The 22,969-nt window shown below is 35.2% G+C and overlaps 1 protein-coding gene across 1 annotated transcript in view; it reads right to left on the bottom strand.

Annotated features, from left to right (window-relative positions):
- LOC100717636 (gamma-interferon-inducible protein 16) overlaps positions 1–22,969 on the bottom strand; it is a 49,959-nt gene that overhangs the window by 25,568 nt on the left and 1,422 nt on the right. The window contains exons 2-10 of the mRNA XM_063254059.1: positions 20,218–20,501; positions 19,129–19,257; positions 18,493–18,660; positions 16,051–16,461; positions 14,109–14,297; positions 12,914–12,976; positions 10,916–11,326; positions 9,263–9,451; positions 3,686–3,792 (exon numbers count right to left, since the gene is read on the bottom strand). Of these exons, the coding sequence (XP_063110129.1) occupies positions 3,686–3,792; positions 9,263–9,451; positions 10,916–11,326; positions 12,914–12,976; positions 14,109–14,297; positions 16,051–16,461; positions 18,493–18,660; positions 19,129–19,257; positions 20,218–20,481 (1,931 nt within the window). The 5' untranslated portion in view covers positions 20,482–20,501. The remainder of the gene's footprint in view (positions 1–3,685; positions 3,793–9,262; positions 9,452–10,915; positions 11,327–12,913; positions 12,977–14,108; positions 14,298–16,050; positions 16,462–18,492; positions 18,661–19,128; positions 19,258–20,217; positions 20,502–22,969) is intronic.

Raw genomic sequence — 22,969 nt, 5'->3', positions numbered from 1 at the left:
TTGGCCAATGTTTTGTGTTTTGAAAGACAATGTTGTTACTGCATAACCCACTAACAACATGTAGTTCAGCTTTCATTTTGTTGTAAAATGTGACCATGTCTACCTTCATTTGTGTTGATGATTCACTATCAGTCTTTCAAAAAAATTTTTTTTGATATAAAGTCTACTTATTTAGTGCAGGCTAGCCTTGAATGCACTTTGTAGGACTTTGATCTCACAGGATCCTTCTGCCTCAGCCTTCCAAGTGCTGGAATAACAGGTTCATGCACATTCTGAATTTTAAAAGTTGTCTAAACCTTAATTTTTCTAAAAATTAGTCTGCAAGTGTGGTATTGATTTGACTGAAGTGCTTTGTTCGAATTTTTGTCTATGCTGTTTCTGACTGAGACAGTTGCTTTTAAGAACATAAAATGAGAACATTTGATTTATGGATGCTCAAGAAACTGGCCCTCATTAAGCAAACTAAATGAACCAATGGAATTTAGTAAACACTAACACCCAGAGCTGATTGTTTAGAAAAGCAAATCAACATCGTTAATTCAACAAGTATTTACTTAAAGGTTTATAGAATATCTACTTTTGCCATGTACTATATTAGAAAGAGATAAACACAATTCTTATTATTAAAGCCCTTCTATTTTATCAGAGACAGGTGATTTCCCATGTGGAATGTAATTAGTATGTAATTCAAATACATATTAAAAAAGGAAAGGTTAAAGAAATAGCAAAAACATAGATACTAAATTGCCAAGTAGACATGTGCTATGAAAAATGCTAACCCTGTATGGTACTGGAATAATGGAACCCTTTGCTTATTTACAGTCCACACTGTTAACAAAGTTTGAGTATAACAGGAGACAATTGAGCAGAGACCTAAATAGAGTGAGGTAGGAAGCCATACAGATAGTCTTGGTGATGAAAGATCAATTGTTTGGCAAAGAAAATACTTAATTAATACAAAGTTGTAACAAGGTTAGATTCTTGGGACTTGATAGCTTTTGAAGAAGAGTCAGTCATCTGTTTTGTTTTGACTTCAGAATATTATTTCACATTCTGAAAAACGAGAAGTGAGTTGGTGGAAGACAGAAAGATAGACTGAGAAGACTGAGTCAGGCCTTCTAATAATATTGCCTTTTACTGGCTTTAAATAAGTCATTCCACTTAATTTAAAATGTAGTAATCAGGAAAATGAAGTGTAGTAGTGGTTCCAACTTGTGGAACCACTTAGAGATAGAAATTATCATACTCTTTGATGGTTCCTTTCTTTTCTATTTTCCAGACTCCACAAGAAAGTAGTGTATTAGTTGTAAAATGCTTGCCAGTAATAGGTTTTTAATCTAAGATAGAGTAACACCTTTCTCTACTTTGTGTTTGCTCTTGAGGTCCTAACGTAACCAAAGAGATGTGGGGTATGTTTTATTTGGGTATTTAAAACATTTTTAAGTAAACAGACATCACATAGTAGAAAGTAAACTTTTAAATTTGTTTGATAAAAGCAAAATTACAGATAAATAGCTAAGTCTTCATTTTCTCATGCATTCTGATATTCAAATACTTGATATAATTATAATTTGAAGACTCTGCACACCCTTTATAGATTAATGTGAAAGGCATTGTCTATTCATATTATTTTCTTCAAATAAAAATTTACATATATTCCCCTCCAGGTTTTTGGAAGTCTTTCATTAAAGCTTTATAATAATTTTGTAGTGCTCTTCTATATCTTTTGCTAAGTAATCATAACCATAACATAACCATAATCAGATTTGACATTGTGATTTTATCAGTGGTATACTTATGAAATATAAAATGCAATTTTATATATTCAATAAAGTTTAGAAATATTAATACATCATTTATTACATTTTGTATATGATTCTGAACATTGTATTTGGACACTCAAATGTTGAATATAAAAATAGAGATTCAGATTATTGGAACAGAATAAAGAATCTAGAAATTGACTTACTCATAAAAATAGAAATTTTATTCTCAGAGAAGTACAAAGACAATCTTTTTAATGTATTTTGCTGAGAAAATTTGTATTTATATAAAATTTTTGTATCATATTTAGCTCCTTATAAAAGTATAACTCAAAATAGAACATAAAACATCAAGCTATTACATTTTTGAAGAAAATAACAGAAAATAATACCTCATCATGCTAAAAAAATCTCCTTATGTTTTACTTTCTTGCATATTTGTTTAATAAGATCAATTTCTGTCATATGGTCTTTCAGTCTATACCTGAGTGCTTCAGCCATTGAGTGCTGTGGTTTCACCATGCTGGAGAAAGTTCAGGAAATTCACAACTAGAAAGGGGAATTTTTTTCTCCTTGTGGTATATGGAAGACAATAGATTCTTTAGGCTTCTCAATAATAAAAAATACCTATTCTGGCAGCATTAGTTCATTCCATTTTTTATCCTTGTGTCATCAAGGGCAGGGAACATCTATAAATGCATTTATATTGACTGTAATATAGCAAATGGAAGCCCATTTTGAAGGGTCTACATACAATATCTGAAATATATTTGAGAGCATGTATGCCGCAGGAGAGTGATCCCATATGTACATGGGCCAATGGAAAGAGATAATATGAGAAGGAAAGTATGCTTCACAAAGACATGCTCATTTTAAACAAAGGAGTCAGAGGAGTGGTGACTGATCAGTGGCATTTTCTCTCTCTCTTTCTCTCTCTCTCTGTTTCTGTCTTTGTCTCTCTCTTTCTGTATATATACATACACACAAATATATATATATATTTATGTATTCATTATTTGATTTCTTAACGATATTGATTCTTTCTAGAGTAATATGGCACCTTAATGATGTTTTAATTTGCATGTCTAGTGACCAGAGATGTTGAACATTTTTTAATTTATTTACTGAGCATTGATAAATTCTTCTGAGAAATGTCTATTGATTTCAGTTGTACTTTTTAAATTAAGTCTTTTACTTTGGGGACTCTATTTTTTTTTAACTTCTTTATATAGTCTGCATATTCATCCTCAGTCCAATAAGTAACTGATAAATTTTTTTGTCATTATGTCAGTTGTTTGTTCCAACTGTTGGTCATTTTCATGACTGTGCAGGACGTTTTTGTTTGAAATGATTCCATCAACAAAGCAAAAATTTTGAAGACAGCCAAATTTGAAAAAATTCATGTGGATACATGTGAATTCAAAGTTACAGCAGACTTCTTGACAGCAACTATCCAAACAAGATTATGGGTTAACATTTTTAAAAATTTTGAATGACAAAATCAACTGTCAAACAAACTAGATTTTAAAAAAAAAATTTCATTGTGTACATTTTATTGCAGAGTGAACACAGACTATATTCAATTGGAATACAGAATTGTGGTATTTAACACTTATTTGGCTTAGTTTTTAAAAATTTCTCTGAAATAGGGAGAACCAAGAAAAGATGGTAGATAGATAACAGCAGCTACAGTGGCTCTCTGAGACAGCCAGCTTAAATTCCAGGAATGGTGCAGTGTGGGAAGTCCTAAGCAGAGCAAGATATACCCTGCCAACCCAGGAACGAACTAAGCTGAGAGAAACCAATTGGAAATGCAATCTTCGTGCTATGATTGGAACATCCAAAAAACTCACAGCTTGAATATTCTGTGGCTGCTACACCTGAATTGGCACAGCTGGGATAGCCTGCTAGTTGCAACTCACCGGTGACGCAAACGCTCTGAGAATGGGAATTGGCGAACTGAATTGGGAGCAGAACTGGCGAGGAGCCTTACACTGACCTGCAGTGGGTGAGAGGAACCTGCATTGACCTACAGTGCATGAGAGGGACAGGAACCCTCCCATAGTTAAAAGAGGCTCCTACAGAGGACATTCTGAGACTGGGCAGACTGGCTGGAACAGGTCACTGCAGTGACTTCAGTCACATATTCCCCTCTCAATTGGTGGAGAGTGCTTGACCTGGGTGATGCCATACACCGAGGCTCAACAAGCTAGCCCAAACCAAGATCCTGCACCTGGCAGTGCAATCTAATGCTGTGAAGGCTTCAGTAGGTTGATCTCGAGGGGTGGGCCCAGCATAGGCTGTAGGGTCTGTACCTCCTAGTACACTGCAGGGGGCAGGACCACCTAGTTAGCACACTTCAGACAAACTGAAACTGACAAAGAAAGAAACTGGGCCTCCTATATATATGCCTGTATGGAAGGAACAAAAATATGAGAAGAGGAAGCAATAAAAAAGGGCCCTTGGTCCCCTATCCTGAGAACACTGATCCAGGAAAGGTAAGTGCAAAGGAGAATGAGGGTAGAAAACATGCCATATCAGGCACAGCACCAATAGATATAATCTTAGGGACCTCATAGACAAGTTCAAAAGTGAAGTATTTAACCAAGTACATCAAGATATAAGTAGAATAGTTAAACAAATGCTAAGCACCTCCCAAGAAAATAAAATGGTAGAATGAAAGAACAAAAAAAAATGGGGGGGATTATTTGATGGAGAAAATAGAGAAAACATAGAATACATGAAGCAAGTTCAAAGAGATTACCAGGAAACTAAAAACTTTATTGAAAGCTGGCATAACAGCTTGAAAGAAACTAAGAATAGATTATCTGAACTGGAGGACAGGTGCTGTTCCTTTGGGCCATAACCCAGTTTAAGACACAAAATTTCAAAGGAGGCAATGTATTGATGTTCCTTGCATGCTTGGCTTCATTGGTGTTTTATAGCACTGAAATTCTGTGGGTAACCATTCAGACTATTTCACAGCTCAGAAGGATCTAATCTAAGGATACCTGAGGATGTGACCCCTCTTGTTTAGTGTAGGCCTATAGAAGCATGCAATTTTTGCAGCCATGACTTAGGACAGTAAACACACATGCACTGGTTATGGCACTGTGTAAGAATGTAAATATATGATAACAACCTCTATGACAATTATACAAATGCAAGAAGCTCTTGTGATTTTGGGATCTTGGACTCTGCTGTGCTCAACGCTGTCTACTGTTGTGGCTGCTGTGTTTAACAAGGGGGCCTCTCCCACAAAGTCTCCCTTGGGCCCTGCAGTGGGCTGAAAATCCTCTATTTTGTTTCTCAAACGTTTGAACTCAACTTCATACTCTGCCCTCTAAAACATCTACCTCAAAATGAAATAGCATATATTCTAAATCAAATACTAGTTTACCAAATACATATCATTATGAAAGTGATTTTACATTTGTGTTGCTTTTTCCACCCCTAGTAGAGAGTAAAAGAGGGAAAAAAGCAGCTATCAAACTTTTGAAAATAATGTGAAGACTGAGTGACATCAATAACTGCAAAACACCAGATGTCAAAGATGTGATCAGTAAATATAACAGTAAATTTTAATTCAACATACCCGCTTCTGTTATTGAAAATGAACTTCAGTCTTGAACTAAAGCGGATGTGCCTAGGGTAGATTTCTGATGGATCCAAACATATTGTTACAGGCAGCTGAGTTAGTTAGAAATATTATAGGCACTCAGACAAGGCAGGGCCCTCAAAGGAGCAGAGCAAAAGTTCAGATACCTTCGAGCTTTGGAATAGAAAATCACCTCCTGCTGTGGGGCAAATTTCAAGACAAAAGACAAAGCAAATACAACCACATCCTAAGGATCTGTAGTCCAAAGAGTTTTCTATCACCCTGAGGGAATCAGGAGTCAGCATCTATCACCCCCAACAGGAAGAGTCACTGTTGTTAAGCAATCCCATTTACTACATGACTTGCTCCCCCATCTGCTCTTAATTTAATCAATTTTACCTGAGCAATCAATCTTAAAGGTTGACCACAGTTCTGACCCGCCTTATGCCCACCTTGCAAATTTCCATTTCTCCCCACCTTTGACCCATCTACCCTCATGATTTTTCTCTATAAAAGTCCCTAGAAAAGACAGTGTCCATGGCAACCCACTTGGGACCCTTTCTGTTTCTCTCTCAGACAGATTTCTTTCTCTCAATAAATATATTCTGTTCATAACCTCCGTTGTTTCTAAAATTCATTCTTCAGTTTTAGAGAACACGAACTCGTAGCAGACATAGTATGTTGGTGTTGTACTCTAAGAAAGTAGCTTCATCATTTTGTGTATTATAGTAAATCTGTACCGTGGCTTGCTAAATGTTTTTTTTTTCCCTAACTGATATGTTAAGTGACCCAATTGATATGTTGAGCAATACTCTTCCCTGTAAAGAATTGCAAGAATTTCACTTAATTGAGATGTTAACCAGAGCGGCCCTCTACAAACAAGAAGAGTGGTGCTAAAACAAGCTAACAAGGGTTGTTAATCACGGTTAGGCGCCTCTATTCTTCGCTAAAGAACTAAAGAAGACTAGAAGGCCCACTAATTTACACATTGTTTGAAGTAACTTGTTTATATGCAGGGAGATTTGAGTATGAATTTAACCTTTTTGCCTAGCCTTAGTTACTTTTCCCACAAGATAGACACCCCGTCATTTTCCTGTTCTGTAGCGCGCCTTATTGCCTCCCCTAACCCACCTATCTGGGCCATAAAGAATTTGGGTTGCTGGTGACCTCTCCCTGACCCGGTGATGATCTGTCATAAAATGAGCCGGCCCCTATTTTAAGAACTGCTTAGCTTAAGAGAAATTACCGGGTAATATCATGGCCCAAACCCCGATCGGTGCTTTCCTTTTGTTCTGTATGTATCTAATGAATTAGATATCAGATCTTTGTAAAACTTAAGTTCCAGCATCTCATAACTCGTGACCCCTTCACACTCACTAGCGAAGACAAGCTGTCCTGAGATAATTAACTCTCCACTTTCTTCTCCAAATATTGCTGCAGACGTGCCACTCTGAGATAATGTCAGTCTGCAGGATGGGAGTAATTTGAGCAACACCAGGAACTCCCGAGACTGTCAGAGCTAAGTGGACAGCAATACAGTTTCCAGATGCAGGTCAACAGGTTTAATGGCCTTGCAGGTTTCCCCCCACTTTCCCTTACTTTTAAAAACCCCTTTCCCAAGTCTTGGGCACGCAGTCTTTGGGTCGATCCAGGAGAGACTGTGCCACCAGGACTGGCTCAATAAAGCCTTTGCTACTTAAGTTTTGGACTCTTGTTTCCTTGGACTTTATACTGGGGCCCACGTTATAACAGTTGGGAGTTTCATTCCCCTACATCAGTATGGAATGTGAGATCTAGTCATAGAGGAAAGAGAGCTATTAAGGAGCCACAAGTGTTTTAGTAAATAAAAAGAATCAGAAATTTGACATCAGACAGGGCCAGAATTTCTCTCAAAATCTTAGTACACCTGCAGAAGTCATCATAAGCCATTCATTTATTCAGATAAAGTACATATTATTCTATCCCCTGTAGGAGAAAAATTCTGAAAAAGATAATTTGTCCTGGCCTAATTAATGATCCCAGGGCACAGGTCTTGGCATTTGAAGCTCATACTGGATTTCAGCCCCCACTTGCTCTTAGTGTGGTTACTCTGAACCCTACACAGGTGATTTATGCCTTACCAGGCCTAGTACCTATAGATCACACTCAAAGTATAAACTAAAATATTGGTTTTTGTCTTGGATCCCCACCCTGATATTATAGGCCATAAGTTAATTGCTGAAAAGCAAAAGAGATACAGAATACAGATACTCCTGGAGAAAAACAGCTTCAGAAATAGAGGTTTATTATTTTTAAGCTATAAAAGCAAAATTCAAAATATAAAATTTAGAAAATACAGAAAAGTGCATAATGAATATGGTAAAAAGCATCCCTAAGTATCTATTTCTTATGGCTATTTTTTGTTTGGTTTTTGTTTTATTATGTTCTTTTGTTTCTAATTATATGTTTGGTGTTTACTTTTTGTTTATTTGTTTTTGGATTTGGTACTCAGGATTGAAATCAGGCTCTTTGCACTCACCCCTTACAAATTCTCTTTTTGAGATAGGATCTTGCTAAGTCTTTAAATTGCTCTGTTGGACTTGAAATTTTGATCTTTCTGTTCAGCTTCTCAAAATGCTGGGGTTTTAGATATGCAGCATCATGACCAGCTAAGAGCAGGTTTTTATATGTATTTTCTTCTAAAACTTTGATCTTTTATATTTTCTTCCTAAACATGGATCTTATCTTCATCAACATCATTATCAGTGGCATACAGGTTTTTAGCACTCCAATAAAGTTTCCATATTTGAATCACAATTAAGTGGCTTCGTCTTGTTTTTCCTGCTTTTGATGACCTTAAAAAGAGATTGATAAAGATATGTCAGTTGAGTTATAGCTGGTCACACATTTTCTCTTCTGTCAAAATCTGGTATTGTGGAAGAAATTTTACGAAGTAATGCTGACATTTACCTTACACAGTCATATACCACATTTCTTTTCTTGCCTTTCTCCCTATGTATTCTTTCATTAATACTTGTCCTTCCAGTCACACCCTAGCCCTAGCTTGGGGCTATGAAATGTGCTAATTACGCTAATCCAGCAGGAGCACAAGAGGAGGAGCAGGAGAGAAGAGAAGAAGAGAAGGACTGGGGTAGACAAAATGGCAAAAGCTGGGTGGAGCATTCCCACTGGGCAGGAGTGTGGGTGAAACATACAAAAGCACTTCCCACTATATCTGCTGTGAGGGAAAATTTGAAAGATTTTACTAGGGTTAAAACCAGAACTGTTGAAATCTGGAAGCAGGTGCATTTGTGTTCCTGAATAGGTTACCATTGACATTTGATCTGTTTGATTTTCATTCCAGCTTTAGCTGTTTTTAGTATTCTGTGAATCCACATGAACATTTATATTAGTATGACATATATTCTGGGTTTTGTCCTGTAGTATTTCTCTGAAGGCAGGTTCCTTTGTGTTCTAATATGTTTAGAGCATCCTTGTTAATTTGGATTTATTATAAACACTATTGATGAACATCTGTAGCAGAAAATATTTTCCCTGACTTATAGATGATGACCTTCAGATCAATGGTGTTCAAATCTTTAGTCAATTGGGAAAAAAAGAGTCAATATCAATAAATATTTCTGAATTAAATGCAAATCCATATTGTTATCTTTCTGCTTTGACAGATTAATATTTAGAATAGGATAAACAGCTTTGACTGTCTGAAGTTTTGTTCATTATGATTTAAATACCCTTCTTAAAAAGAAGTAGGAAAGGAAGTTGGTTTATATAGAAGAATAGGCAAATTAATTTGCTGCATCACGTTGAACTGTGTGTAAGGACAGCAGTCTAGTTTTCTAAAGCACAGTATAAAAGATGTGAGTTTCCACTTGGAAGAGTTCTGTTCCTCTAAAATGCTGACCTTGAGGTGGCTATGCAGTACAGATCTCAGCTCACAGCCATCCATAGTTGAGGCCACTTGAAAGCAAGTGAGATTAAGTTTATCACCTTCTTCACACGGAATAAGGGTCAGGCGTCCATAGATCACTACCTTCATTGTTCCTGTATTATCTTGTATGTCATAATAAACACATTCTGATCTCACCTGTTTCTGAAAAAGAACATTAACATATATCTACTGAGAAATGTATAAGACATTTTCACTTCTATGAGAGATATATACTGTTAGTGGAAATGCTAATTTCCAACAAGGTAAACAGAAATGCACATTCAAGATTAGAAATACCAAAATGAATAAAGAAATCCTTTATTTTGAAACCTTCCTGAGCCTCTCCTTACCTAAACTCTTTATCACCTTCTCAACTTTTCTGGAGGAATTATCTTTATAATTTGTAATGCTTCCACATCAGCATATCTGAGATTTCTTTAGGACTCAAGAAAGAAATCTGATTGGTTAGACAGGCTTATAGATTGATATCTCCATGAGAAGAAAGATGGAATACCATTTTCACCACACTAGGGACTCAGACTATTGCTAATTTTCATGAAACAGTTATGTTATCTCAATTATTTCCTCTATAATTTTCATTTAGTCACTCTTCTTGAATCTGTTAAAATACTAAATCAGTATCACCTACCATTTTGATTTTTATCTCACTTATCAATTTAATATGTACATGTAATCATTTAAATAGAAGATATAGAAAGTAATACAGGTAAAAGTAAGAAACCACCCCAAAGGCAATATATTGTGTATGAAATAGTACTTTGAACAGACAGTTAAGCACACCATTTACAGGATATGGAAAGACAAAGTTTAAGCCCTAGAGTTCTCCAAAGTTCTTTTCAATTTGTAGTCCTTATATATATAAATTGAGATATATAGTACATTTATTTAGTAGTTTTGGTTTAGAGATTGCCAAAACTGCATCCCAAAACCCACTTATTTTTCACTAAGTGCTAACACAGGAACTAATGCTTGACTGGTGGCATGATCTTGAGGCAATTTGGGTCACAAGCTAACAGAAAAGGCTCTGCATGCCCACTGTGGAAAATTTGCCAAGCCTGGTTTGCCAGCCTTAAATTTCTATGTCTCTTATTACTTAGGTCAGAAATCAGTTGCTCAACAATTTCTTGTTGAAAAGTAATGAATGGGAAGAAGTGAGACCACCTTAGAGTGCAAGTGATCAGAATCTGGGCTTACTTTTGGATGCAGTTGTTTCCTAGGACAGAGTAATAATTTGATTTCTTTTCCTGGCTGTTCCAACAAGAGCCCAGCACTGGAAGGCAATGCCTCACTCACAGATCACTTGTCACAAAGACAGATGAGGCTATGCCCTCTGCTCTATCAAGGTAATTATGAATTGATTAGTATAGTTGACAAACTATTATGGTTTCTTGGTAAATCTCATTCTTAAATTTATTTTTTTGATGCTTATAGAAGAGGAAGCTAAGAGTCTAACTATTGTGCAGTCTGAAATGAGGAGACTCCACTTACCTGTCCCTGAGAAGAAAGCATTTCCTGAGTTGAGTGGATTGTCCAAAGTGCAGTTATGGTTACAACTTTAAAATCTGGGATTTCAGGAAAATTTTACAAATTAATGCTGTGGCTTACCTTACACACCAGAAATATCCCATTCACATATTTTCCTTCACTTTGTGAGCCAAGCTGGCTGATTTTAGGAGTTGCTTTGGCTTGCTGAATCAGAGCAGGGATGATGTTCATCTTTCGATTAGCACTCACATTAGACACACTTGAGAATTTGTTTATCTCCAGGAAACCATTTCGACCAACATAATTGGATATGGCAATGATATTTTTGGGGATGAACTTGTCCTTAAGTTTCATGTCAAAAACCTTCACTCGGAAAAATGCGTTTTCAGTAGCCACTGTAGCGTGAATCATCCTATGCTCACTTTCTGTTATCATATAGATAAATGGTTCTGTCACTTGCAACACCATCACTTCTTTGGGACCTGATTGGTAACCATTTTCTTCAGCGGGTTCATACTTCAGGCTTTGCTTCTACGTAGACAGAAAACAATAAAGCACAAGCACACTTAAGGCAGTACACAGTCACAGTGTAGTGAGCGTCATCTTAGTACCAATGTCTATGCTCAAAGAGCACCTTAACTAGGGGACTTGGGGAAAAAAGGGTTTGACATGGTATTACTTAGCTAATAGAGTAAATCGAAAAGAAATTTAGGCAATAATATTGGCTGCTTCTAATCCTAACCAACAGGAACATTTTGGAAGTCTCAAATCACAAAGCAATTTCCAACACATCAGTGCTATTCTGCGCAAGGGTGAATTAGGTAACTAATGGATGCACCTCAAGAACTTTCCTGATCTGAACAAGTCCAGGCTAGAAGTTCTTCATCTTGAGTACTAGGAGGCCGTGAGGTGACTCATGGATGTAGAAATGAGGTATGAAAGACCTTTGCTTGGAACAACTGCATTTGTTGAACTCCATTATTTCAGAATTTCAGGAGAGGATTTTAAATTGGGCAGAGTCTCACGCCTACAGTACACAAATCAACCACCATAAGGCAACTCAGTGCTGAGGTAAAGAGATATATCTGGCACTTTTGAGAAATGAATTACTTTATTATTCAATATTTCAGATATTTTATTGAGTATCTTTCTTTAACTGAATTAACCATAATTTCAGTTGAGTGGGTTAAAATGAAAGTTAGTGTTCCTAATGTGTTTACTTTTTCTTTTCAGTTTTTCCAGGAACAGTGGAGTCTTTGATTATCTGCTGCAGGGTAACATTAAAACCAGTTATCTGAGAACAGTAGCAGACACTATGGAGGTGGTTTCACATTTGGTGAGGTCAATAGAAATTTTAAGTGGCTTACTGTGTTGGAAATGCTTTTTTTTTTTTTTTTTTTGTATTTTAAAGAGATAAAACAATAAAAACAATGACACAACATTTCAAAACTAGATAGTAGGAGAGTAACAATGGTTAGTACATTGTGCATTGTTTTCTTCAGAGTACTTGCCTATAATATCAGGTATAGGCATGACAAATTGATCAACATTATAAACACAAATTTTTCCTTTCAATGAACTAATGGAAATCATTAGTATATATTTTTCCTTTTCCCTTCCTTCTTTTCTCCTTTCCCCCATGTCTAGTAGTCTTTCTTTTTAAGTAGTTTCTTCTTATTTCACAATACCTACTGTACATTTGGGTGTAATTTACTTTTTCAACTTCTTACACTAAGGAGAAATATGATATTTATACGTTTGTCTGATTTAGAGAATTGAAACACTTTAAAAAAGTAAAATTTATCTTTTTTACATTATGGATATTATAATGCAAAATGTAATATTTCTAGCCAAAAGAAAGAGAATAACAAGAACTTTTTAAAAAAAAAATGGAAAGACACTTCCACAAGTTAGTTATAAAATGTCTTGGGACTGGGGATGGATTTCAGCACGAGGGCATTTGCCTATCATGCACATTCTGCATATACTGCAGAAAAAAACAAAACTTGAAAAAAAAATTCTTTATCGAACACTTATAAAGCTAAGGTTTAAAACAAATTCTTAAAATTAATCATGTTACTGTTAAAGGCACTTAATTAATTAGTGGCAGTTATTTACTTTAACTTCCAGGTTTAAGTCAACATTGACTGGTTTCTTCTTGCTTCTTGTGCTTTTGATGACCTTGAAGGAGAAATAAAAAAGACACAGTGAGAGCTTGGTAATCGAAAGAGACAACGCTGTATTTATATTTCTCTTATTGTCTGTTTCTCTTCTTGGCCACATGTGTTCCTTCTAAAATACTGTCCACCTAGCCAGGACTCATCTCCTGTATTGGATTCTTTTATTTTGAGTCATTTTTCCTCCATCATCTGGAGACTTTAGAGATATTTTCTCATGTGTAGTCTGGGTGTGCATATTTGAAAAGGGCAGGGGTTCTCCAAGTGTGGTGAGAACAAACCAAAAAGCAAAGGCAACCTAAATGTATTTTTGGTTATTTTTGTCAGGAAACCTATATATCCTCATGAGTCCATGTGTGGGAAACGGTTTCTTTGCTCACGAAACAAGTAACGTGATATTGTGTAGTCAATCTTGTCTTTCCTTGAGAATGCACATTTCACTTCTGTGCAATTATTCACTATGCAATTATTCCAAGAACCTGAAATGTCCTTCATGCCTTGTGTTTAGCACGAGCTAAGTTGACCCTCTTTTCTTTGAACTTATTTTTAATGCCAATCATGATATTTTCCATTTTACTTTTATCTTCTTTTTAAATTTTCATGTATAGTATCTCAATATTGAGCCACTCCTAAATTTAGTCTCATAATTCTATCTTCTCTGTTTTATAGTCTCATTCACCTTGCCTAAGAATCTGCATTCTGATGGCAGACAGCCTAGCTAGACTTGAGCTCTACTATTTATTGGATATGTGAGTTAGACCATATTACTTGTAATTTTTGAGTGTCAGTATCTGTATCTATGTAATAAAAATAATTATTATAAGGATCATTCTTTTAAATTCTAACCCAGAGCGAATATTCAATGTTTTCTATTATATCATTATTATTATTATCATATTTCTTTTCAATAATACCATCCAAATGTATAACTTTAACAGGTATCTATAACCCTACGAACATATGCATCTGTAGCACAAAATTACTTTTTTTGTCCTGAATCTATATATCTCCATGTTGATGTGTAGATAGCTCCTGAATAAGCTTCAATGGCTCAAATTCAACCTGAACATATTTTTATTCTGTAGACAATGTTCTGCTGCTTTTTTTTGGCGAACTGAATTTTCTCTATCTAGTACCTTGATGTAGCTGTGATTGCCGCACACCAGCTTCGGTTGCTTGTCAATTCTCCTCAGTTGAAAGCAGTAAAGTCGAAGTTTATCTCCCTCCTCACATTTTAAATCATGCCACTTCCCACTGCCTATCACACTGATCTGTCCTGTGTTATCCTCTATCTCATAGATTGTGTTCTTCTTATTCACTGTTTTCTGCAAATAAATAAATAAAATTAACATTCAGTTTCTGATAAACAGAGTAGTTGCCATATATTTGAGAAAAACTTTTTATAACAAAGTTAATGCCAAATATAAGAAATCTATTGAAGGCATATAGATTAGATATAGATATAGATACACACATGTGCGTGCGAACGCGCACACGCACACGCACACACACACACACACACACACACACACATAGCTTTGGCTAAATTTTCCCAAATAACTTTACTTTTACTGTTCTAAATTTTACTTTTCTCATTCTAGGTATTTTCAGCCTAGCAATTCTAAAACAATGTTTTCTTCATTTTTATTTATTTATTTATGTATGTATTTTACTGTTTGCTCTTCAAGTGCAGCTTTGACTCCCTTTTATATCACCGGGAATCAGAAGAATCATGTCTTAGGTGTCTTCTTTGGCTATTTTGTTTACATAGAAGTGAATGCACATGTGCTCCCACTACATACTCATTTAATAGATTACAAGGAATATATATAATAATGTCATCTAATAGCTCAGAATTCTTTTACTAACATTTTTCCCTTACTTACTTTTTTCCAATATCTTATCCAAGCTAACCTATGTCTCTCTAGTCATACTCTGTAGAGTTCTACTTAAATTGTGCCTCAAGGATTTAACCACTGCCTTTATAAACTTAATCTCTTAAAGAGTGTAGACTAATGTAATGCACACAAAACTGAGGGTTTATTCGGGAGGCAGGTGTATAGACTTCTAAAGCAGTCAAGCATATAAGATGTTAGCTGAGTTCATAGTTGTTAATTAACTTTTATACTTTTGAATGCATCATTATAATATACTGAATTTGAGCTTTTTTATGGTGTTGCATATTGAACACAGGGCTTTGACACTAAAAACATGTCCACCTCTTAATTAAATTTTTCATCTTGAGAATGGGTCTTTCTAACTCACTAAATTGCTTACCTTGGATTTGACTGCATGGTTACCCTGCCTCAGACTCACAGATTGCTGGTAAGATGCTCAGCATTCAGCATTGATATATTAATGTCTCTTGTATATTTTTAAGTGATGTTCTTAAATTACTATGTGTTCCAAATATAATTCCATACAATAATTCTCACTTTCTCTATAAACTCTTTATGAATAATTAGATATAAATGACAACATTAAGTGGTTAGCTCTACTAACTGAATGGCCTTCATTTTGATACCACTGAATGTTTTTGTATTCATGAGAATAACAGCCAATCCATTATTACTCCAAATACATGTGACAACTAGACTTCAGTTTTTGTTAGGGCAATCCACTTGAAGGAAGAAAGAAGAGAGAAAGGAAGGAAGGAAGGAAGGAAAGAAGGAAAGAAGGAAGGTAAAAAGAAAGGAGAGAAGAAACAAAAAGGAAAAAAGGAAGCAAGCAGATTTACATAGATGACTACAGTGAAACTCAATGAAGCATGATTATTTAACTAAGTATTCATCTATGTTCTGTATAATTGTTATTGTGGCTGAAAATGGAAAATCATAACTAGGGAAATAAGAATGTTTCTTAGGTACGATTTTCCAAGGAATTTTCTTAGAGGAATCTTGGGCAATAGAATGTTATCTGCTACTATTTTATAATATGTAGGAAGATTTTACTGCTATCTGTAGTCAAGAATGGTGTCTTGATTTTTAACATTCAATCAGATAGGCAGAGTTTGACAAGTTAAGAAATTTAATTCCAGATGTTAGTGGAGAAAAGGAAAAGACAATTATAAGAAATTACCTTTTTTAATGTGAACAACCCATACACGCTTGTTCCTGATCCTCCCCTGCGTATATCATCAATCTTTGGTGTTTCATTTGCTCGTTTTATAACTCTGCTTGGGACCTGAAGCATTTGAGTAACAGCTTCAGACACAGATGATGCTTCCTTTATCTCCAGGACTCCAAGACATTCAAAGTAATTAGAAATAGCAATGACCTTATTATTTGTAAACTGATTTTTCAGATTGATGTCTAAAACTTTCACTTGGAAAAAGCCTGTCTCAGTGACCACGAGAGCATGAAACATTTTGTTCTTCCCTTCTGAGGACTCATACTCAAATGCATCTGATGTCTTCAGCACCATCACTATCAGGGGACCTTTGCGGAGAACATTTCTTTTGTCACCTGCTTGTGACTGGGCCGGTGTTTCCTGAGTTGGACAGACATAGAAAAATAAATTCACATGATTAGCAGGAAATACATAGCTACTTTTACAGACAGCAATCTCAATCACTATACTGGGCCCAACATTGATCATGGATATTTAGGGATAGGCTAGGCTAGTGAGGGATTGCCATGACTGAAACAAAAGGCTAATGAATTGATACAGCGGTAGCTGTCTCCATATTAGGAAGTGCCTGTCATGGCACTTTGTGTATAGTCAGAGCTTGCAGTGATTGAGTTTTACTAGGATCTGATTTTTCATGAATGCAATCAATTAATTATTGCCAGGAATAGTTTTTGTAAAGCAATATAGTTGGTAGTGTTAAGTCCTATGTAAGAAAAGCATTAGTAACAGGAAGATTCAAATTGACAGAAAAGTCACAGGATATGCACAAAATCAATCATTTGACTACTCTGAAGGAGTAAAAGAAGTTTCAGGGGACAAATGTGTTCAGTGAGGAGACATCAAAATTTTGACAGTAGTGTGTCATTCTATATAGAAATATTTTAAAAAATTCTTCTCTAGTTATAGATTTTAGCATTGACTAGTCATTATTTTCTTATGGATTTAGAAAGGTAGTTTGATATGTTAAATAGATACAACAAGCAATAAAGCAGCAATCATTGTAGGATACTGTACAGGGAGTACAAATGAAAAATACTAGGAGAATATATGTAAGAAAATGGTAATATTTGATTGGCAGTGTTTTGGGTAATTGAAAATCACTTATGTTTTCATTTTAATTTGACTAATAGATAGAAATCATTTTTTCAAGTACTACAAGAATTGTGCATTACTTCATAGAAAAATATAGAGAGAGAAGGAGAAAGAGAGAGCATGTTGACAGTTCGAGTTGTGAATTTTCTTTCCATGATCCATAATATTTTCCTCAGTATGTACTCAGGAAAAAAATACTCCCTCCTTTAGAATAATAATCATTAAATTTTTCATATGTTACTAAAATGACAGTTATTCCTGATATTATGAAAAGCCGACACATCCAGTTTGAAGGTAATATAGTCTAATAAGAATTAACACATAAATATAAGTTGTATTATGTTTTCTTGTAACTCCAAGTCTCAGTGTAAGATCTCTCTGCCTGGAATTTTTATTTCCAACTTCCTTGACTTCCAACCTATTGAACTAGTTTATCTTTTTTACACTTTTCACATCTCACAAGAGATCATCCCTCTCTTGGCTGGATTAGATGATGAACTCCCAGTGTTCATCAGCTGTGCTGATTCATACTCGGTACTTCCAGGCATCATGCAGAGCTCTGGGGTTAGTCATAATCTTACAACATACAGTCAAATAAGGAGATAACATTAACTGTATTGTCACAGAAGTAAGACGGTATAAGATCCTACCTATATAAAGTGAACACAACAAATGTTTTACCTTGTAGGAATGTTTTACCTTGTGGGAATGTCCTCAGAATTTCCTGAGTACAAGTTATCAATTTTGGGACTCATCAATACTGGATATCAGTAGTAAAAGTGGATAGTGGTACTCAAGGCATTTCCAGGGGGAAGAACTATATGGTGTGTAAAAATCCTGAAGAAGAAGGAGGCATGAGCTGTGCTCAGGGAATTTCACAGATTTACTAACTAAAGGAGGAGATGGGACAGAGATTGGAGAAGGAGGAAATGAACCTACTGCTGTAAGCATATTGATATATCTGGAGTCAGCATAGGACAGAGAACTTCCTGCAGTCAGAAAGAATAATTTTTCATTAAGCATTTCTGTAGAAGTGATAGGCTACAAAGTAGTGAATTATCTCTATTATCTATCTACTGTATATATGTTTACACACATATAGTGTATACATGAATGCATACACTATATGTGTCTCTATATACTCCAACATTGTATGTAATAATTACATATGTCTAATTTGATTAATTCACTAACTGTAGGGGTTCTTTTTCTAGTAGGAGATGAGATCAGAATTTCAAGGTCTGATTCCTGTATTTGGGCTGAATAAAAGGCAGGAAGGGCAGACCCAGCAGTACATACCTCAGGGACGGAAGCTCCAAACAGGGTGGATGATGGAACCACAGGAGGTAAACAGAGGCCTGCAGCGGTGGATGTGTCAGCTTCCACTGGGTGGGCAGGTTGAGCCTGCTCCTCACAGACCTTGTTCTTTTTCCTAGCAGGATTTTCTTTGTTTGTGTTTTTTCGTTTCTGAAATTAGTTCAGTTTTCAGAACACAGTATTCGTTATTGGGTAGCCAGTATATTATGTCTAAAAATGTTTCTCTTAGAACCTGAGGAAGTGTTGCCCATTGCCTGGCCAAATATATGATAGGGACACACATGGGGCCAGTAAGCAAAGGGAGAGACAAATTGATATACGTGTTTCCTCTAACTGCCTTTATGGTGGAATGTGACTGATTTGGAACTAGAAAAACCAAGATTTTACAAACATGGAAAATATTTTTCTAACCAATTCTAATGAATACATTTGTATATTAGGAATGAAAAGATTTTTATGCCATATAATCAATTATTATGCAGTCTAGTAAATATAAAACCTGATGGGAAACTAATGTCAAGTAACTACCTGAAGAAGATCTGAGGGGAAGAGCTAGTTTAGAGATTCTTCCATGGGCTTCAGGCCCACAAGCCCTCCAAGCTTCCTCTCCCAGCTCACCTGAGTGTTATGAGTCTCTTCCACCGTGTTGCTTGGTGTTGATGTCTGTGTAGTGGGAGCTGCCTCTTTTTGCTTCTTAGCTTTCACTGCAGTTTTCCCCTTTGGTAAAGTGGACTCACTTCTCCTCACAACAAATATATAAAAAAGAACACATCATGAACCCAGAGCAAGTGGTTTAGAATAGCAAAGACACTTTCGCTATTATTCACCCTGGTTTTTGCTTAGGGATCTAGGGCCACATATACCTGACCACAGTAGCTTGACCTGGCTGCAAAGAGACTCACACTCACATATTCCTCAGTGCTTTTCTTTCTTGTCCCATATGAAGTGAGAAAGGTGTCCCCAACCTCTGAATCCCATGTACCGCAGTCAAACTTTTCTCAGTCCAGTTCACCTATCATTTCTTTTTTAAAGTCTAAGGGTTTCATGCTGTTGACCTGATGTTTTCTGCATAATGCACTGAAGTTACAGAGAGCAGTAAAAGGAAACATAATATGATTGCTAAGGAAGGTGTGATGATTATGGAATTTGAGTTTTTTAAATCCCGCTTTGAGAAATCTCAGTATATTTACAAAAACAAGATGTTCTTCCTGTCTTCTGAGAATGCTTTACTATGAAGAACTGTCCTATCTTTGTTACTAGAGATGGTAATGATGATAATGTAGTCTTAATAGAAGAAGTAAAACAACTGGTTAATAGATATAATTAAAATCTAAACCATGCTTTTTATAGTGTTATACGTTATTTTCTAACCTGTCTATAGTATTCAAAACCTATCCATTATTCAATTTATTTTATCCAAAGCTCAAACATAAAATATAGCAATGTAGTGGAAAGGAAATATTCAAAGTTCTCAGTTGATCGTCATGTAATGTGCACATCACCATGGCTACTGAGGCATACATTGAGAATGAAATGGATAAACCATGACCAACGTGGGTTTTATTCAATGTGTAGAGGTTGCAGATAAGGTAGCACAGAATGAGAGAGAGAGAGAGAGAGAGAGAGAGAGAGAGAGAGAGAGAGAGAGAGACAGAGAGAGAGACAGAGAGAGAGAGAGAGAGAGAGAAAGCTCTTTTCCCCATTACCTCTTGCTATTTCTTTTTTAAGATCTTCAGTAATTTTTTGAAGTTCTGGTATTTCTTTAAGCAAGTCTATGAGTTTGCGCACTCCAGCATCATTCTTGAACACCACTTCCATCAGGTCAGCAATTTGGATTTTGTTGTATTTCTCTTTCATTTTTTGTGTCAGTTTTAATTCAGAAGCCAGTAAGGACTTAAGTATGGAAAAATGATAATCACTGATAGGCTCTAGTCCTTTCAGCAGAACAATTTGTTTGTATTTATTCACCATTTTTCAAGGTAAGAGTGACCCTGAAAGAGATAATTAGCATGCAGTGTTACTCGTAAATATAGAAAGTTTTACAAAACAAGGTATGGCTGTGTGAAAGAATGACCCACGTCAAAGTACTGAAAGACATGCCCTTGACTTTTCTTCTTTGCATTTTGGTATGGACCCTTCTTTTCCTGGATATCCATATGTTGGATCAAAGCTTCCCACATTCACTATGTTTTCTTTGCCTGTGTACAAAATGGGCTCTGGCTTTTTAGCTTCTACATGAATAATTTTCTGCCATAGCATTGTAGTTCCATGTTGGGATACTGACCTTTGGCAACTTAGCTTTTCTGTAATAATCTGCTTAACTTTGTGCTGGGCAACGAACTTACTTCCTTATATGCTCAGTAGAACTATCACTGTTCCTTTTTGGGACTCTGACCTATTCCCAAGGGCAAAACATATAAATTATTGATTTTATATTTAAAATAATTTACTGATTACTATATTTAAGCTAGTTGCTCCATTTTCCGCCTTCATGGCTTAATTTTCTATCAAGTTGCTTTCAATTGATTTCTCCAATTCATATTTCTAGTCTACTGGAAACCATCGACTAGTTCTGTATCTTATTTAGGGAAAATATTCTTTAGCCTACCATGACTAACTTCAATATTGTGTTTCTGATTTACCTCTCAATTCTCACGCACAAACTCCAGAGCTATAGAGGGCAGCTTCCCTTTTCATGTCTGTATTGACTATGCTTACTGAACTTCTTGAAAAATAGAGCTTGAGAACAAACAGCCTTCATGAAACAACCAAATTTGATGGGTACAATGCTATTGCTTGACAAGTGGAATAACTTCTAGTATTCAATGACAAAATATTAGCTAGACTAAGAAAAGAAGTAAAAAGTCAAACAATATTAAGAAGGAAGGGATGAAAAATTAAATGTGATACGGTTCAAAGAGCAATAGTGAACTACAATAAAATTATACTTCCAAAAGTTGAACAACTTTGAAAATGTAGAATCATATTACGAAGAGTAAATACTGATGAAATAGAAAATCTGAAAAGATGAATAACGATTGTTATTAAATTAGTTTGAAAAAGTCTCTCATTATAGTAAATCCTGCCCTTAATGACTTCACTCATGAATTATACATAATATTTTAAAATAAATTAATGCCAACCCTTCTAAAATTCTTCCAAAAATTTTTAAAAAGTTGAAACACTTTTAAACAAAGTTTACAAGATCAAAATCACCCTAAATATCATAGTCATGCGAAATCACTACAATAATAGAAAACAATAGGCCAGTATCTTTGATGGACACAGTTGTAAAAATGCCCAACAAAACACTATCAAAATAAGTTCAACAGTTCATGAAAAGTATATCCCATGAATCATGTGATTTAAGTATAGGTCAATACATACAAAACAATAAATGTGGTATACTAAATTAACAAAATGAAGGACAATAACATGATCATCTCAACAGATGCAGAAAAGTTATATAAAATTCAACATTTTTTCATGATAAAATTATCTCAAAAATTAAGTACAAAAGGAATATGTCTATCAGAATAAAATCTATATTTTACAATCCTACATCCAGTTCAACAGTGCCAAGTTGCAAGCTTTTCCTGTAAGATGAGGAACAAGACAAGAATGTCTGCAAAACCACTTTGTTTCAACATATTGCTAAAAGTCTTAAACAGATAAATTAACAAGGAAAGGGAATAATATGTACATAAATTTGAAAAGACGATGGCATGATCTTATATGTAGAAAGCATGGGAAACTTCAAAAAGCTGCTAGAATAAATGAATGAATTAAATTTATAGGTTAGAAAATCAACAAAAGGTTGCATTTGTCAATAAATTACCTTACGCTGACAAGAATAGAAGAAAGCAATTGTGTTTTTAATAACATCAAAAATAAAAAAAAATTAGAAACAAACTTAATCATGAATGTTGGGTTTTTAAGAGATAACAGATCTGTTCTCTGAAAACTATAAAGTACTGGTGAAAGAAATTTTAATTTCAAGTAAGTGGAAATATATATTCATGGCTTAGAGCAGAATATATTATCAACAGAAACATATTAAGGAATGTTATCTACAAATTTAGTGAAATATTTATCAAACTACTCTCATGTTATTTCTCCAAATGTAGAAAAGTAATCTTGGAATAAAACAGACATAATCTGGGAACCAACAGGACATAACAGAAGACACAGAGATAAGCCCACAAATACGTGGGCTAATTTTAAATAAAATCAACCAGAATAAACAAAAAGAAAAGGATAGACATGTCAATAAATGGTGTTAAAGAAGTTAGACAGTCACATGTTAAAAAAAGGAATTAAATTTTGCTTTTTTTCCTAATATAAACAAAATTATTCCAAGAATATTCAATATAAACACTACACCTGAAATTGTCAAACTGCTAGAGGAAAATGGAAGGGTGGGGATCCTTGACACTGGTCTCAGAAATATTGTTTCATA

This window comes from Cavia porcellus, unplaced genomic scaffold, assembly GCF_034190915.1.
Source record: "Cavia porcellus strain 051 isolate PalLab524CR breed Dunkin Hartley unplaced genomic scaffold, mCavPor4.1 scaffold_7, whole genome shotgun sequence".
Lineage (NCBI taxonomy): Eukaryota > Metazoa > Chordata > Mammalia > Rodentia > Caviidae > Cavia > Cavia porcellus.
Note: the sequence above shows the minus strand (reverse complement) of the source record. Positions and strands in the feature narration are given on the sequence as shown.